Here is a 16,882-nt window from a genome sequence, read left to right on the forward strand (position 1 = left end):
AGCCAGAAAGGAAGGATGGAATGAATGTGTCGCTCTGTCAATGCCCTGTTTCTTAAGCAGCTGCATCCTGAGCATGTGGTAGCCACTCCAGCTGGATTACCTCCAAGCCTGTACTGTTTGAATCCTGGTTTCTACTGTTCAGTATAGCTCTGTGGCTTGTGGGTTTGGTTGCCAGATCTCATGGCCACCCACGAATGGTGGCAGCAAAGGGAAACATACCCTGTGCCTCCCTGTGCTGAATTTGGAGCTACAGCCACAAACCAGAGTAGAAGAAGCCTGCCCTGCCCCCTGCTGGAGGAAAATCTGAACACTGACAAGACAAAAGGCACACAGAGATGAAAACGGAGTCATCGTAATTTGAAACGCTCAATCTCTCTCACATGTCACAACTGAAACCACTTCCCCTTTGACGCAAAATGGAGTTGTATTCTGAATGCCACAGGGTCAGACCATCCACTATTATTGCAGGGGGGTCACATACAGTTCTGCAAGAAATGTCTCCTTTGGCTCATCTCCAAAGAGGCAACTTTCCAGCAGGGCTATGGCTCACAAGGGCCCTCACATAGTGGACCTGAGTAGCACCAAAGTTTTGCAAGCCCCTAGGGGGGCAGGACAATATGCCGCTGCCCTTCACCATTCTTGATTTCGCTGAGGACACTGATCAGTGGTACTGCAGAAGGCTGAGACACAGGTTGGTTGAGCATCGAAACAATGGGGCTGACACCTCTGAAAGAAAAAGGTCCCTTTGAATTTTTCAGCTTCACTGCCACACTGTTAAAGAACGTATTTTGCCCATGTAAAGCCCCAGGTCCAATTTTGGGCTTCTAAGGTGCAGTACTGGACAAGTTATTTTCCAGAGACCCTGGGAAAACAATAGTGGGCTTAATGACATCTCGTATCCCATCTTCTACAGTAACAGCAGCTGCCATAAGAACCTTCTATTCACTCCTTCCCTTCACAGAGGTGATGTTGCTGCTGTGGAGCTTTCCCTAAGCTTAGCGTGCTAGTTAATCCCTTGCTGTTTTTATTCACCATGCCTCTGAACATTCTCCTTGGGCTTCCTGTACCCAAGGCCTCTTTTCAATTAGCCACCCACTCCTCTAAATCTCTTCACTGCAAGCCCTTTTCCCAGGCTTCCAAGCCAGCTGCAGGGAGTGCCCTGGTCCGCGAGCAGACAAATAAATAGCACAGGACTGTCAAAGAAGGAGCCAACAGGCTGGAAGAGGAGAGGATGGGAGGAAGAACATCCCAATCACACCTAAAGTGCTTTCACAGCTAGAACAGCCATCAGCCAATTTCCGCTATCCTTAGCCTCAACCCTATACTAAAACTGAATGTTAATTCTGGAGCAATCATTTCATGGCAGGAACCCATACTCACTTTTGGGAGAAAGCAGGAGGGAGTGCAATGATTCTGGGTCGTGCTGTCAGCACCACCTCCCCACGACTGGCCTCCACCAGAATATTCTGGATGGTGTTGTCCAGCACCATCTCGGTCAGATTTGCAAAGGCCGGCAACCTTAAAAGAAAGAACATTTCAGTTCCCCCTGTCCAATGAAGCTGGTGTTTCCTAGGAAGCTGTCACAGTACAGTGCCTACCCTACTCTCTCTTTCTTTAATAGTATAGCCACCATGTTGGCAAAGGCCATGCCCAGGTCTAACCAGCACTGGCCTGCATGAGTTTTTAAGGCATGAACAAACACGATCTGCGCATTTTCAGACCCTTTCCCTCAGCTAGGAAAGCTAGCCACTTGCATTTTAAACAAGATCAATAAAGAGGAAGTTTCTCAAGAAAATAAATCCAATGTGAAAGTTCAGATTCGTGGCTCAACATGCACTGGCAGAACCCAGTTTAGTGCCTGCAGAGTGAAACACGGCCAAGTAGTCTTTCCAGCTCCTGTATTTTTCTGTTTGTTGGTTGCTGATCAACTTTTGCGTTACAGAAATATTGGCCCTTGAGGATGGCTATTTTATTGACAACCCCAACTTAGAGATGTGCTGGAATCATGTCTTTGGCTCACCTGATAATGGATTCTTTCTGCTCCCGGAACTGTTCCTTGCGGATAATGACACTTAGGCTCTCATTGGCATCTGAAGTTCTTGCAGAAGATGCCTCTCTTCCCTCAGAGTCTTCACCTTCAATCCTACCCTTAGTGCTGGATTCTGGGGAAGGGGTTGTTGTGGAGGTGCCACCAGGGCTCTGCTTCCGTTTGGCTGACTCCTCACTCCAGAACTGGCAGAAGTAGGGTGTGGGCTCTGCAAGGCTTCTGATCACTGCTTCTTGGAACTGGGACTCCTCCAGCAGGCCCCTGGAATGTCAGTAGGGAGGGTCACATTGGAGTTAGACATAAGGATGTGTCACCTTTGTCACATGATTGCTCTCAGCATCCAAACCCTGGCAGTGTGAAAAGCCAACATACTCTTGAGACTATCCCAGTGTGTATCAGGGAAGGGCCAAAGGCATGGGGAGCCTTCCCCAAGGACACATTCCCACACATCACACAACAAATCCTGCTAAAATGAGTTAAAGTGAGATCTCATGGGGAATTATCACCCATGCAAGAAAGCTTGTATAGGTCAAAAAGGCAGAACAAGAGATGCATATTTACCATATGTCCTTAATGGATTAAATCCTGCCTTTTTGCAGGGATTTGAACTAGATGACCTTCATGTCAGTATAATATAGTGGGCTTGGAACAGGGAGACCTCCTTTCAGCCTTGATGAAGCTCACACCATCGCTTTGGGTGCTGTTATCTCTCAGCCTAACTCAGCTCATAGGGTTGTTGCTGGAGTGCAATGGGATAATGACCTCAACTATACTACTCTGAGCTCCTTGGAGGAAGAGCAGAATACAAATGAGATAAATGTCTCCTCCTCCTAACCCTGCAGTTCTATGAATATAAGCAGCCCGTCACCAGTACAAAAACCACCTTAGTATGACAGGACTTCTGGTAAAGAAGCCACCCACTTGATCACTGTAGACAGCAAGTCTGTCAGTAGCTGGACCTCCTGTTCCGTACAGCTTTCTAGCGCCAGTGTACTTTGATTCTTTATGGATCGTCTCCTGCTTTTGCTGTTGCTCCCACTCACAGAAGTCCTATCTGCAGCATCCCTTCTTGCTTTCTTTTTCTTAATTTGGCTGGAAAGAGGACAACAAGGAACATTAAGACACCTTTACAAATGATACGACACAGGATGTTTGAAAACAAGGGGACAGAATTTTGTCCTCTGGTTCAGTTTGCTAAATGTTCCCACATCTCAGAAGGTGTTGGACTGCTCTGGGTCAGCGGTGCTTCACACATTACTTTTCCTAATCCTAACATATCCGTGTTAAGAAAAGCATCATGTAAAGCAGCTTTCATACTGAATGATATGATTTATGCGAGGTTTGTGATTTTTACATACGTTGTGTTTTGAAAGAAACACTGTTGGCTGCTAGTAACAAACCGCATCCCATTACATGTCTGGGTGGCAAGCAGGTAGAGAACCAACACCTGCTCTGGGGAGATGGAAACACGGGAACGAGTTTGCCTTACCGGTAAAGGAAGTGCTGGGACAAGTCTACAGGCAAGTTGGTCAGGAAATCATCAGTTGAGTGGGACCTGGCTGTAACCCCCAGGTGCATGAGGAAGGGCTTGGGAGGCTCTGGCTTGGCCCACAACCGGCTCGCCTCCTTGTGCCTTGTTTGCCTCCTCTGGCTGCGGCTGGCAGGGGGGTTAGGCTCATGGATGTTCTTAATGGGAGGAAGAGTCTGTTGGGAAAAAATCAAAAGGCAGTCTTTAGTGTGGAGCCCTCCCAGGCTAACCAATAGAACAAATGGTCATACAAGCATCTTGAGCAAAGGGCTAAACGTGAGGAGCACAGGGAATGAGTATGCAAATGTGGGAATGGAGTTTCCTTTTTTATGTCATACATAATTCCTATATCTGGCCTTCCTCTTGTTTCCCCATAAATTAGGGTTACGTATGTCTGAATCTCTCCCTCTCTCTCTCACATGCACACACTCATTAGGACCATATTTAAAGAATGTGTACAGAAATACTTAAAAAGAGGAGTTGCTGCACTCGGGAAGTGTATTTGCCACCATGAGGGTAGATGTACTTATGCCCTGGGCAATCTCAAGTAAAATGGATTCCCCAGGTTGGAAGCAAAAGACAGTTTTGTACAGCACTGTTTGGCTGGCAGCAATGATCACAGAATCATAGAATAGTATGGTTGGAAGGGGCCTACAAGGCCATCGAGTCCAACCCCCTGCTCAATGCAGGAATCCAAGTCAGAGCATCTCTGACAGATGGCTGTCCAGCCTCGTCTTGAAGGCCTCCAGTGTGGGAGAGTCCACCACCTCCCTAGGTCATTGGTTCCATTGTCATATTGATCAAACAGTCAGGAAGTTTTTCCTGATGTTCAGCCGGAATCTGGCTTCCTGTCACTTGAGCCCATTATTCCGTGTCCTGCACTCTGGGATGATCAAGAAGAGATCCTGGCCTTCCTCTCTGTGACAACCTTTCAAGTACTTGAAGAGCGCTATCATATCTCCCCTCAGTCTTCTCTTCTCAAGGCTAAACAGGCCCAGTTCTTTCAGTCTCTCTTCATAGGGCTTTGTTTCCAGTCCCCTGATCATCTTTGTTGCCCTCCTCTGAACCCTCTCCAGTTTGTCTGCATCCTTTTTAAAGTGTGGTGCCCAGAACTGGACACAGGACTCCAGATGAGGCCTAACCAGTGCTGAGTAGAGAGGAACTAGTACTTCCCAGGATTTGGAAGCAATGCTTCTATTAATGCAGCCCAAAAGAGCATTTGCCTTTTTTGCAGCCATATCACATTGTTGGCTCATATTCAGCTTGTGATCGACAACAATTCCAAGATCCTTCTCGCTTGTAGTGTTGTTGAGCCACATATCCCCCATCTTGTAACTGTGCAGTTGGTTTCTTTTTCCTAGGTGCAAAACTAGGCATGTATCCCTATTAAATGTCATTCAGTTGTTTTCTGCCCAGTGCTCCAGTCTATCCAGATCACTTTGAATTTTGTTTCTGTCTTCCAAAGTATTAGCTATCCTGCCCAATTTTGTGTCATCTGCAAATTTGATCAGCATTCCCTGCACCTCCTCCTCCACATCATTAATAAAAATGTTGAAGAGCACTGGGCCCAGGACTGAGCCCTGTGGTACCCCACTCGTTACCTCTCCCCAGTTTGAGAAGGTCCCATTGATAAGCACTCTTTGAGTCCGATTCTGTAGCCAACTGTGGATCCACCGGATCGTTGTTTCATCTAGCCCACTTTGAGCTAGTTTGCTCATATTATGAACCCACCTCTCTCCAGAGCAGTTAGCAGTTTTTCAACTTAAAAAACAAACTCAATACACTTTTTAAACTGCCAAATGGACTCTGAATCACAAAAATATTCAAGTGGCACATTAAATATATTTTTCAAAGGCAGACAGCCCACCTAAAGTATGGGCAAGAGGGCTTGGGGAAGCTGGGCTCACCCTGCCAGAGAAACAAAATGCTGGCTCCTGTTTTCAGGTATATCTGTAGGCACTCAAAATGCACAATTAATGCCCACCAGGACACGACCATGCTGGATTGAGACCCACCTGCTCTAACTGCTCTAGCATCAGAGCAGCATCCAATACTATGGAATGCAACAAATGCTTTGACATAAAACTATTGTATGGCACACAACTATTCCATTCTGTCACAACAATGTCAAATTCTCAAGCAAATATACTAGCTCTGAAATAAGTGCCCCGTTGGCTCTCTGCCTTATCAATTACCCTGAAGGAGATCTCAGTTTATTCCACTTTGGAGAATGGTTATAACCTACTTATTACCTTGTATTTCCGGATCTCTGCAAGCGCATTAGAAAGCTTTGCTGACCCCAAGGAGTTTAGAGCCACCTAAACAGAGGAAAGAAAATGCTACCAAAGGATACAGGAGAAACAATCACAATGCTACTGTTAAACAACAGGATAAGGTAAAGCACTCGGTACCCACAAATGTAAGAAAGCCCTGGCATTTTTGTTTGTTAATGTAAAGGAGCCTTGGGAGGCTGCACTTTTGAGCAGAGAAGCAAAAGTCAGTGGAGGGAGTGCTAAACCATTTCTCTGGCAGCCATTTTTCTGTCCAAAACTGCCTCTCCCCAAGCTGCTCTCCCTGTGGGATTCAAAATGGGTGAAGGGCAGGGGCAGGCAGCCTGTTTTGGTCCAGAAGCCAGATTGCCACGCACACCACACCTAGCAGGCATGGCAGCAAGGGGGCAGGCCCCATCTGAAGCCCCACTCCCTTCCATGATGTCATTGGGTACTGCACCACCCACTTGTTTTCATCCATGCCTCTCTCTGCATGGAGAAAGCGACTCACCTGGTGCTGGCAGGAGTTCTGCAAGCGCTGGCTGAGTTGGTCACCTCCTTTCCACACTACTCACATCCCAATTGGGGCATGAGCAGTGTAGGATGTGACTCAGCTAGGGCTTGCAGGACCTGGTCCTGCAAGCCCCAGCTGAGTGCAGGGGCATCCCCTTGTTATCTCTGATGAGAGATTGGAGATAACTTGGGGATTTGTCTCCCCAGGCCAGGGGGTGGAGTTTGGGGAGGGGTCAGTGCCCACGGAGGGTGCCCAACCCTCTGCAGGCCAGATTGGGCACCTCCATGGGCTGGATTAGGCCTGCAGGCTGGAGGTTGCCCCCTCCTGCTATAGGAAAAAGGTGGCATGGGGGATTCTTGGTGGAAAATTTCCCGCAGAGAAAGGGTTAAGAAAGTGCTCCCTTGTTCCCCACCTGCTCCTTTGCTAAAAACTGCACCCTTCACATTAAAAATAGTTAGTGCTAAGTAACATGCATTGGTGTGTAATGTGTAGTTTGTCCTTAAGTTTCCCATCTGCCCACCACCCTACAATTGATGAAGACTTTACAGTGGGGTGAGATTAAAAATATTCCATAAATAGAAATCCCAAAATTCTATATCCAGAACTTTTAAAACAAACCAAAGTACATTTGTTAAAATAAAAAGTAAACATTTCAATTCAGTGGGACTTACTCTTGAGTAGACATGTGTAGGATTGCTAAGCCCTATGCAGGTGTTGTTCATCTGTGACATCAGCAGGGCTGAACCAGGGAGGGGAGGTGGGCGTGCATTCAAGCCCTGCCCCCAATACCCCCTTGTGCCTGGCTGCTTTAGAGATGTTTGTGTGTTTACTTGAAGATCTGGAAGGTGTTCGGCTGAAGTTGCTTACAAAGCTCCCCACATTCAAGAACTCTGCAGGGTTCCCAATTACAGATAAGGTTGTAAGTGTCGTCAGCCAAATGTGCTTACAATCCCCTTTCAGGTCTTCAGGCGAAACATATGAAGATCTCTAAAATAGTGGAACATGTATGCCCATGTCACCTCCCTAGTTGATCCCTATGCGTGTTGCAGGCAAATGCCTCCATAACTCCTAAAATGTATAGTGTGAATGTGAGAACACATGTTTGCAAACTATGTGCATCATATAGGTACACTAGTCAGGGAGCTGCAGTTGCTCCCTGACTGCAGCTGCTCATCGAGGGTACGCTAAGTAGAAATCCAAGTTCGCCTTAGGTAACTTGTGAAATGGCCTGGGGTTTCTGTAGTGACTCTAGTAAAATTCTATGAAAATCGAGAAATATGTCAAGCTGCAACAAGGTTTGAACAGAACTGCAGGACAAATAAGGAATTGGTTGCTCCACTTTTCTTTTCTTTCTTTCTTTCTTTCTTTCTTTCTTTCTTTCTTTCTTTCTTTCTTTCCTTCCTTCCTTCCTTCCTTCCTTCCTTCCTTCCTTCCTTCCTTCCATTCCCTTACTCTGCTCTATCCAAATAGTCTGACTTCGTTTTCAAGGTGCAGATTAGCATGTCTAGACAGATTAGGACTGATGCCAGGCTCTTTTGTGTGGGGGGAGGACTCCAATCTAAAGTGTGGTGGATAATTTACCGTGAAGTACTCCACTGAAATGAATGGGAGCTAATGAAGTTTGTGCAGGAAAGCTTCCCAGAGGATTATGCCCTATGTTAATTTGTATGAGGGGGATGCTACGTGGATTTTTCCACCTCAGGTGATAAAATGGCTTGGGCTGGTCCTACACAAAACTCAGTTGCTTAGAGGATCGGAATACCACTTCTGTCTTAAATCTCCCAATGGACATTTGGAAAACATATGTGGGAAAGCAACCCCAAATTGGCTCAAAATACATATCTTTGTAATGTTTCAATAGTCAGATGCTAAAACTATGAGAAGTTCTTAGGAGCTTTCTGAAATGTATGCCTCAAAGTCATACTGATGTCTGACCATTCCACCAATTATGAACATGCGCATCTTTCATCATTCTTTGACCACTTTCCTGTCCATGTTTGCAAAACACAAGTTGAGAAGTAGGACCATGTGATGCAGGAAGCAGTTTTGAGGATGGATACCCCAACTAAACAAGGCCTAGTGCTCCTGCCTCACTGGTACAATCTCTAGCAAGGTAATCCCCCTTACATTTGAAGGTTCTTTGAGGTTCTTTTTCATGTCCAGGTCTTTCTCTGTGATGGTGAACTCCACAGCCTGCCGTGCCTTCTCAGTTTCCCATTCCTTCAGGTCTTTCTCGTACTGATCTAATGGCTGCTGAGTGAAAATCTACAAGGCAAAAATGATGGTTAACGTAGCATTCTGCAAGTTTGCATTCCTGCTACTTTTTTTCTTCAGCACTCTGACAGCATGGAGAGCTTTGCCAGCCTACAGACATCAGGTGCCTTCTAAGTCTGAAGTTTTGGTAAAAGACTAACTCTGGCTTGACTTCCTGACCTTGTAGAATAAGTGCCTGGAAACAATCGCTTATCCAACCAACCAAACAGGAAACAAGGGGTAGTATCCAATCTTAGTCCTACATATAGTAAACCCAATGAAATGAATGGGACTTAAGTTAGTTGTGACTAATGTAAGTCTCATTCATTTCAATGGTCTATTCTCTGTAAGACCAACATTGGATTCTACCCAAGGTGATTACATGCAGAGCAGTAACTAGAAGAGTTTGAACCCAAAGCAACCCCCCATTCTAAAACACCAAGAAGTTATAGGAAGGAGGGGGACAAAAATGGAACCATACATGGTTCAACACCATCTTGTCTGGCTTGTGCGTTATGGAAAAGATAACGCTTGTAACACTTTCTATCAGGGGTTTTGTTTTTGTATTTTGGTGATTGACAGCATATCATTTCCATCTTCCCTGTAGCTTCTATGCAACAGATACTTATTTTATTTTTATTTAAAATATTTCTTGGCCACCCTTCAGGACAGGTGCCCTCCCGAGGCAGCATACAACAATAAAACACATAATAAAACAGATACGGTAGTAAAAACAGCAACAGCAGCAAACACCCTAAAAAACCAGCAAGCACCAACATAAAATAAAACTTACAACAGACAACTGGAGCTACAACCCAGTCCAATAAAACATAACCAGGGGAGGGCCAGAGTAAATAGTAAATTTTCAAGGCCTTCTTAAAAGCCTGCAATGATGGGACCTCACAGAACCCCAATGGCGTCTTATTCCAGAGGTGTGGGGCCACTGTGGAAAAGGCTCTCTCTCAGGTAGTCACCCACTTCACTGCCCTCACAGGTGGGCAAATGAGAAGGGCCTCTCATGTTCACTTCTGTCAGTGGTATGCTAATGGAGCAATCAGTAACAGCCCTAAGGTTGCCCACAATTACAACTTGTTCAATCACCTTTAAACCGCACAGGCCCATCCCTTGGAACTTTAGCCTTTGTGGTTGACACCAAAACCTCCTGTAGACAGGGCAATCAACCAACATTCCTGAGTTTGGAGCATTGAAGGAGTACCCACTGAACCTCACCTCACAGATCAAATCCACATTGTAGAAGCATGGGTTTTCACCAGCAAGCAGTGTAAGAATGCACTGGGTACTCTCTCCAGCCTGCACAACTCCAGTCTGTGGAATGATGTTTATTACCTAGAAACAAAGCAATGGGTCATTATCTGTCTGTCTGTCCTGCATCCCCACTAAATGTTTTCAGGGCTGTTACTTCCCAGTCCCCCAAATCCCTGGGAGAGGAGAGCATGTGGTTTACAGCACTGCAACACCAGAGTGGGAAAAACCACAACAGTGGAATGTGAACATTTAAAGCTTGCTTTGTCACTTTATGAAATATGTGAAATATGTCACTTTAATCAGTACTGTGCCTCTCTTTAACATGCATTCACCACCTTTTGTTTACTCTTTGAGGTCTTTCCATTTATGTCTCAAACCATGTTCAACAGTCTAATCTAGATGAAGCCAGATGTCCAACTTTCTGACATAGTGAGGCCAAAGTCCCTAAAAAGTCAGAAGGAAAAGAAAGAGCTGGGAGATCACCAGGACCTAGAAGAATCAGGCAGATGGAGCTCACCACCATGGCATTTGAAGTCCCAGTGTGCCATGCAAAAACGATAGCCTCATTCTCAGAGGCATTGTTCAGAAAGAAGAGTCGGCTGCATTTGCTGTAGACAGGGATGTTGCCAAGACAAATCCGGGGCTGAGACAAGTACACCATCTGGAAAGCAAACAAGCATGGGATGATCCTCTGACCTAACAAACCAGGAACCCTGGTTATCTCCATCCTCTCCGCAGAAGGAAGCTAGCTGACTCATGGTGATACCTAGTGTCAGTAGTGAACAGCAGGCACTTAAGGCGCCAAATGCATGAAACACTACTAAAAAAAATAGACATACTGTATAAACAAACCAATCACTGTCCAATTTGAGACCCAACTCAGCCATGATGGGCAATGAACAGCCTATCTCATAAAACTGTCTCAGCTACAGACTGTCCCAGTTCAGCAACTCTTTCCCAGTAGGAGGCACCAGCATGGAAGGATAGAGTGAGAAGACTGTTGATGTAGCATAAGTGAAGGGTTTAAGTGGAATACCAAATGCCTCCCCCTGACATCTCAGCAAGGTTAGAATTCCATACTTATACACAATAACGGTCCAAAACCTCAGCTGTTTCAAGGGGACAACTTTTTTTTTCTTTTACTCAGAGGTGAGAAAACCCTGGCTGCAGCATCACACACCCCTGCCCCATTTCTTGCTTTTGCCAAGAAGAAATGGGTCTGCCAGTCTATTATCACTGCATCCATGATGAATATATTTTCAGAGAAAGCTGAAGCCTCACTGAAACAAGATGTTGTGAGGCAAAAAAGAAAAGAAAAAAAAAGCCTCAGGGGCCACATGTAGGTCTCCCCTACCACTGAATTTGTAGGCTTCTTAATATTCAGTCATATAACTGACTGCACCACGCTTTGTAAGGGTACAATGCTTCCATGTGGTGAAGCAGTGGTATTTGCAAGCAGCAACCTTGGGGATTGCATGGATTGTACACTGAACTTCCTCGAGGCTGCTGGCTCTGGCACAGAGACTCCAATTGACCCATGCTGGTGTCCTGTGCAAACATTGTGGCTGGGGTGTGGATCTCCCACAGGGCAAGTGGGGCTTTTTCTGGGAAACCATCACACCACATTTGCAATGACTGAAGCTGGTCATAGAAGGCCACCAAAGGATGATAGCATGGCATCCAATTGCATCAGGGGTCGTGCTGGTAACAGAAGGTCCTTTTGACTGAGCAGGCCATATTTAATTCTCAAAAAGTGTTTATGCTTTTGCGAGCTCCCTTGTCGAAGTGGCACTTCTCCTGACACCATGCAGAGGGCAACAGAGTAATGTCTCCCATTTTTATTCAACAATTGCAAGTGGGCAGACAATAGCACAGATTACAGTGCAGGAATGGCTCATCAGTGTAGTACAGGGTGGGCAGCTTTGGAACGTTGGAGGCTGCGTGGGACCCCCCCATAATCCTCCTGGGGCCAGGAAAATTTCTGCTGGGAAACAGGGCTTGTGAGGAGCACGCACCTCGTTTCCCAACAGAATTGCACACACCCCCACCTGCCAAACAGCTGCTTGGGGGCCTCGAGGGAATGCAAATCTAAGGGGAAATAAAGCTTGCGCTCCTTGTGAGTCCTGTTGCCCAGCAGAATTGCTGGGAATCTGGAGGCGGAGCAGCAGTGGGGGCTGTGCCACAGAGGCAGGGGAACCAGTGGGGGGCCACAAAACTCCCTCTGGGGAGTTGCCCACCCTGGGGATATGACCCAAAGAAGATTATGCTAGTGCTTATACAGAACTGCAAATAGGACTGCACAACATGCAGCTCCAGGAATGTATGCAGCATGGCAGTTGCGTGCGATGGCCTGCCAGGTGCCTGAAAGAAAAACAGGAACACTGGTTTTGTATAGAACTGCCTTAACTTAACCAATTGCACTATGATCAGTGTTGTAGTTCTTGGGGGAAAGAGACATTATTAGCAGTACTACTACTACTACTACTACAGGATGTCTGTCTAACTGTCAGTGTCAAAGTGCTAAGTATATGAAATCCACATGCCTCAAACTTGGCATACATACTACGGGGATCCTAGGAGTGTGCACCTCGGGGTTGTGTTGTCTTTAAAATGTATTTATACATTTTAAGTAATTTAAATGTGTCTATGTATTTGAAGGCTACAGTTCCACTTTCAGTCACTAGGTGGCAGACTTCCCTAACCAACACATAGCTTATGGGTTGGTTAGGGAATCAATCAATACAGTTTGAAGCCAGGAGAGAGTAGTCGTCCAAGGGGCAGAGTTATACAGCTGCCTCCTCCCCTCTGCTGTGGATTACCCTTCCCCCTCAGGGGAACAGAGTGGATAGACCACTCCATCAGGGGCCTATTGGGGTATACCATGGCAGGGGCCATGTCTAGGGGTGCCAGTGGGCATGCCTCCACTCACTCAGGACGGTTGCAATGCGTCCAACTCTGACAGCTGAGTACATTTGCTTGGAGGCTTCACTGTATCAAACTAAAGTCTATTCCGACCTGTGTGAAGCTGGATCTGTTTACTAGCCCAAGATAAAACAGCACTGGACAGAGAGAAATAGCTCTCCCAGTGCCAATGGCTTCCTCACTCCCATAGGCAATCTGAAATCCCTGCTCCACATACTTCTATGTGGTATTGGAAGCACAGTAACTTCCAATACTTACCAGACCAGGCACTGTTAACTTGGCAGAGCCTGGTGACGTTGTAGCAGACACTACTTTGTCAAACTGAGCTGTCTCTCCCATAACATGTGGGTCGAAGCCTATTCCTTGGAAGGTAATCAGAGCAGAGTCCCCTTCAAGGATGTGGATGGGCACGTCCACCTAGGCAAAGAAAGAAACACAGAGCTGCAGCTTTGAAGGTCTCTGCTTTGCTCTGGAATTCAATTTACTCAGGTGTCAAAATCCAAGAGGCTGAGCTTGGTCAGAAGCAAATTTCATCCATCCCAGTGTTTTCGACAGGCTAGTGTGTACGCAAACCTATCCTTTCTTTCCGATTTCCTGCATGATTATGTCTTTTTGTGCAGTAAATACATATTTCCCATCTGTTGATCACACTCAGGTATCCTCCTTCAAGGCTGTGTTTTTGTTGCAGGAATGTTTTCCCAGCACTCAAGTTGCAACATTATGTGGCTGAGAAAAATGCAAAAATAGTTGCCAGATAGCACATCTGTTGTTGTTACAATTGTGTGGAAGGCAGATGTTGTAGGTTCTATGTCCAACCAGTAGAAATTTCCTGTGACATAATCAGTGCTGTATAACCCAGCTCTTCCCCAACCCAAATTTACACCATTTTGTTAACTTAAAAAAATTTGGTTTTTTATTTCATTTCTCAGTAGCAATACACTGCCCTACAGTTCAACTGCAGCTGAGAGATGTTCATCCAGCTTTTATTTAAGTGGCAAAGAACAGCAAAGCTATCCCACCCTGCTCACATACACATCCCAGTACTCTAGCAGCTTCTGAATGTTTATTTTATTTTTATTCATTGGTGGATGTGTGCTCCCCCTCTCCTGTGCAGGAGCACACACAGAGGCAGGTTTATTTTTAAAGATGGAGAACACCAACAAGGTCCACCTTCCATCATCTACTATATGCAGAACAGAAACTGTGTTATTATTGAAAACATGTATGTTTGGGAGAATATCATGCAAAGGCTAAAATGCACCTGGGGCTTGTATTGACAGATTGTGCAGAAAGGCACATCAGCTTTGTACTGATCCACAAACGTCCTTAGCAATTAAGAGCATAAGAAGAGCCCTGCTGGATCAGACCAAGGGTCCACCTAGTCCAGCATTCTGTTCACACAGCGACCAACCAGCTGTCAACCAGGAACCCACAAGGAGGGCATGAGCGCAACAGCACCCTCCCACCCATGATCCCCAGCAACTGGTGTACATAGGCTCACTGCCTCCGGTCCTGGAGATAGCACATAGCCATCAAGACTAGTAGCCATTGATAGCCTTTTCCTCGAGGAATTTGTTCAACCCCCTTTTAAAGCCATCCAAATAGGTGGGCATCATTACTTCCTGTGGTAGCGAGTTCCACAGTTTAACTATGCACTGTGTGAAGAAGTACTTCCTTTTATCTGTAATTCACACACAGCAATGCAGCTCTGGGCCAAGAATTGAGGTGAAGGTGGTGAAAACAGCAGTAGTAGCTGAGTAAATGTTGGGAGGATGAAGAAGATGGTTTTGGTTATCAACAGCAGTTACACAGCAGTGAGCCAGATGTGAATGAACTAGGGATGGGTGAATCTGTCCATTTCAGTTTCTCATTTTTCCAAGCTTAAATTTATTTGTCCTGCTTCCACATCAGTTTGAGATTTGTTTTTTAAAGTTTGCATGAAAATCTGAATGCATTTTCATGTGCATTTCTACTAATCTATTTATTTTTGTATGCAATTTTGCCTAATATTTGCATGTTTCCCTAATGGAATGCATTTTTGTATGTTACTTTTACTAATATACACAGTTTTGTGCTCACTGTTCCCTAATATACACATGTTTTAATTGGAGAACTGCATTGTAAAATTTGGAGAAATGTGAATTTTGAAGGATAACTGCATTTCAGTTTGCATATTGGTTTGAAAGTGTGAAATTAGGAAAGTTTACATTAAAATGCACACTGAATGAATTTCTCCCCCATCCCTAATCAAAACTCAACTGGCTAAGACAGTCAAAGAAACACAAGTCCTAATTGGTTAGGCAGGTAGCATCAGGAATGTCACAGAATACATTCTCAAAGGAAAGTGCTTGCTCTTAAAGACAAGTGCCTTACCGAATACATTTTGGCTTCCAGAGGGGAAAAGATCCATTCAGTATGGGCTGTCAAGCCTGGACCAATCTCTCCTCTTGGGTTCAGGCAGAGAAACACAGAATGCTGGTAATTCTCTTCCTGTGCCTTCGTCACAGCATCCACCTGGATTTCATACACTGCACTTGTGGAACCTCCATTGTACAGTTCATAGATCTGAAAGAAGAAAGAGACTGGAGCTGTTTACTTTCCTGGGAAAAGACTGGTCAGCACTGGTTCATACTGCTCATATGAACCACAAATGTCTCCATTTAGTGTGGCTTCTTCTTCTTGGTCCTCTACTACATAACCCCTGCTGGAGGAAATCTAATCTTGGTACCTATTGCTTGACAGAAGGATTAATGTACTGAAGTAATTTAATAATATTCCCCAACAGAATTCCAAAGCTATCTATCAACACAGGTGCTTTGAGCAGAGTGATTATGATATCAGTGGCAACTAGTCAGTTACCCATCTCCCCTCAGAATGCTTGGAACAGTTCAGGGAAATGTACATGTGACAAGGATTCCTCTTGACAGATTATTTACATTTCTCACTCTTTGCCTTGTGCAAATAAAATGGACTGATGAGTGCCGACAAATCAGGATGCACAAAATGACACACTTTCTCCAAACATGGACTGCTGAGTGCTGTCCAACCCTGCAGGGTTCTGCCTAAAGCCAAACCTGAATTTCTCCCATGCAAATGCCCCTCCTGCAGTTCCCCCCACCCCGGACCTATTTCCAGTCCCTGAAAAAATGAATTAAAAACAACCTGGTATGGCACTTGCAGGGTCAAGCACACCCCTCCCAGGCACCAATTCTCCCCTGCAAATGCTGCCATGCTGGCATTACCCTTATAAGGCAAACAGGGCTGGAGCCTTATGATCTGTAGTACCACCCCCAGCCACAGCATGATGCTTCTCCTGCCACCCATCATCCTGGGTTCTAGTTCCTTCTGTTGGGAGGTTCGTCTACATACACACAAAGCTGGCCGTTGGATTCCCTTTTTTTTTTCTCTTCAGTGATGCTTTCCCACATTTTGTTAGGAGACTGAGGGGCAGGGATAGAGGAAGACAGGTCCTTTACTTCTGATACCTCACCTGTTTGGGAGGATCATAGGTGCCAATAGCAATGGGAGTGAATACATGTTTGGTTGAAGTGAAGTGAATGTAGTGGCGCTCCAGATTCAGCGTTACACCAATGAAATTCAGCTGCAGATGCAGAATAAAAAGATGGCAGGGGAAAGGAGAAGCTGTTAGCCTATACCACACACATGGCAATCATACCTATTACAAATGCACAAGGCATCTTGGACTTGCTTTAGTCAAGGAGATGATACATTTCTCTCTGCAACAGCATGAAATAAGGAGCCTTTTGTTCCCGTTCTTGAAAAAGTTAAAGCAGTACGATCTCCAGAGAACAGTTCAGCAGCATTCTCAGGGATCCTCTGCATTAACCCTCCCACTGAAGAGGCTTCTGGGACACACCATGAAGAGCTTCTGGCCACCTGGCTAAGTAGGATGCCGACCCTCCAGCCAGGGCTCTTGCACTCAGCTCCCCCACTAGGCAGCCATCAAAACTTGTGCCAAGTGGGCCGAGCCAATGGAGCTCATCCAAAGGGCTTTGCACAAAAGCACAGTTAAGCCTGTGTTTTCACAGCCCGCTTAACAGGCTCAATTTTCAGCTGACAGC

General features: G+C 45.6%; 1 protein-coding gene across 1 annotated transcript in view; it reads right to left on the minus strand.

Moving 5' to 3' along the window:
* Positions 1–337: 337 nt before the first annotated feature.
* CFAP65 (cilia and flagella associated protein 65) overlaps positions 338–16,882 on the minus strand; it is a 39,528-nt gene continuing 22,983 nt past the window's right edge. Inside the window, exons 20-31 of the mRNA XM_084859955.1 lie at positions 16,291–16,401; positions 15,174–15,365; positions 13,059–13,217; positions 10,396–10,539; positions 9,843–9,959; positions 8,487–8,624; positions 5,828–5,893; positions 3,537–3,751; positions 2,969–3,139; positions 2,021–2,308; positions 1,381–1,518; positions 338–726 (exon numbers count right to left, since the gene is read on the minus strand). Coding sequence (XP_084716081.1) covers positions 600–726; positions 1,381–1,518; positions 2,021–2,308; positions 2,969–3,139; positions 3,537–3,751; positions 5,828–5,893; positions 8,487–8,624; positions 9,843–9,959; positions 10,396–10,539; positions 13,059–13,217; positions 15,174–15,365; positions 16,291–16,401 — 1,866 coding nt within the window. The 3' untranslated portion in view covers positions 338–599. The remainder of the gene's footprint in view (positions 727–1,380; positions 1,519–2,020; positions 2,309–2,968; positions 3,140–3,536; positions 3,752–5,827; positions 5,894–8,486; positions 8,625–9,842; positions 9,960–10,395; positions 10,540–13,058; positions 13,218–15,173; positions 15,366–16,290; positions 16,402–16,882) is intronic.

This window comes from Heloderma suspectum, chromosome 1 (assembly GCF_057233095.1).
Source record: "Heloderma suspectum isolate Gila_16-S chromosome 1, 16-S_ref, whole genome shotgun sequence".
NCBI classification, from domain to species: Eukaryota; Metazoa; Chordata; class Lepidosauria; order Squamata; family Helodermatidae; genus Heloderma; species Heloderma suspectum.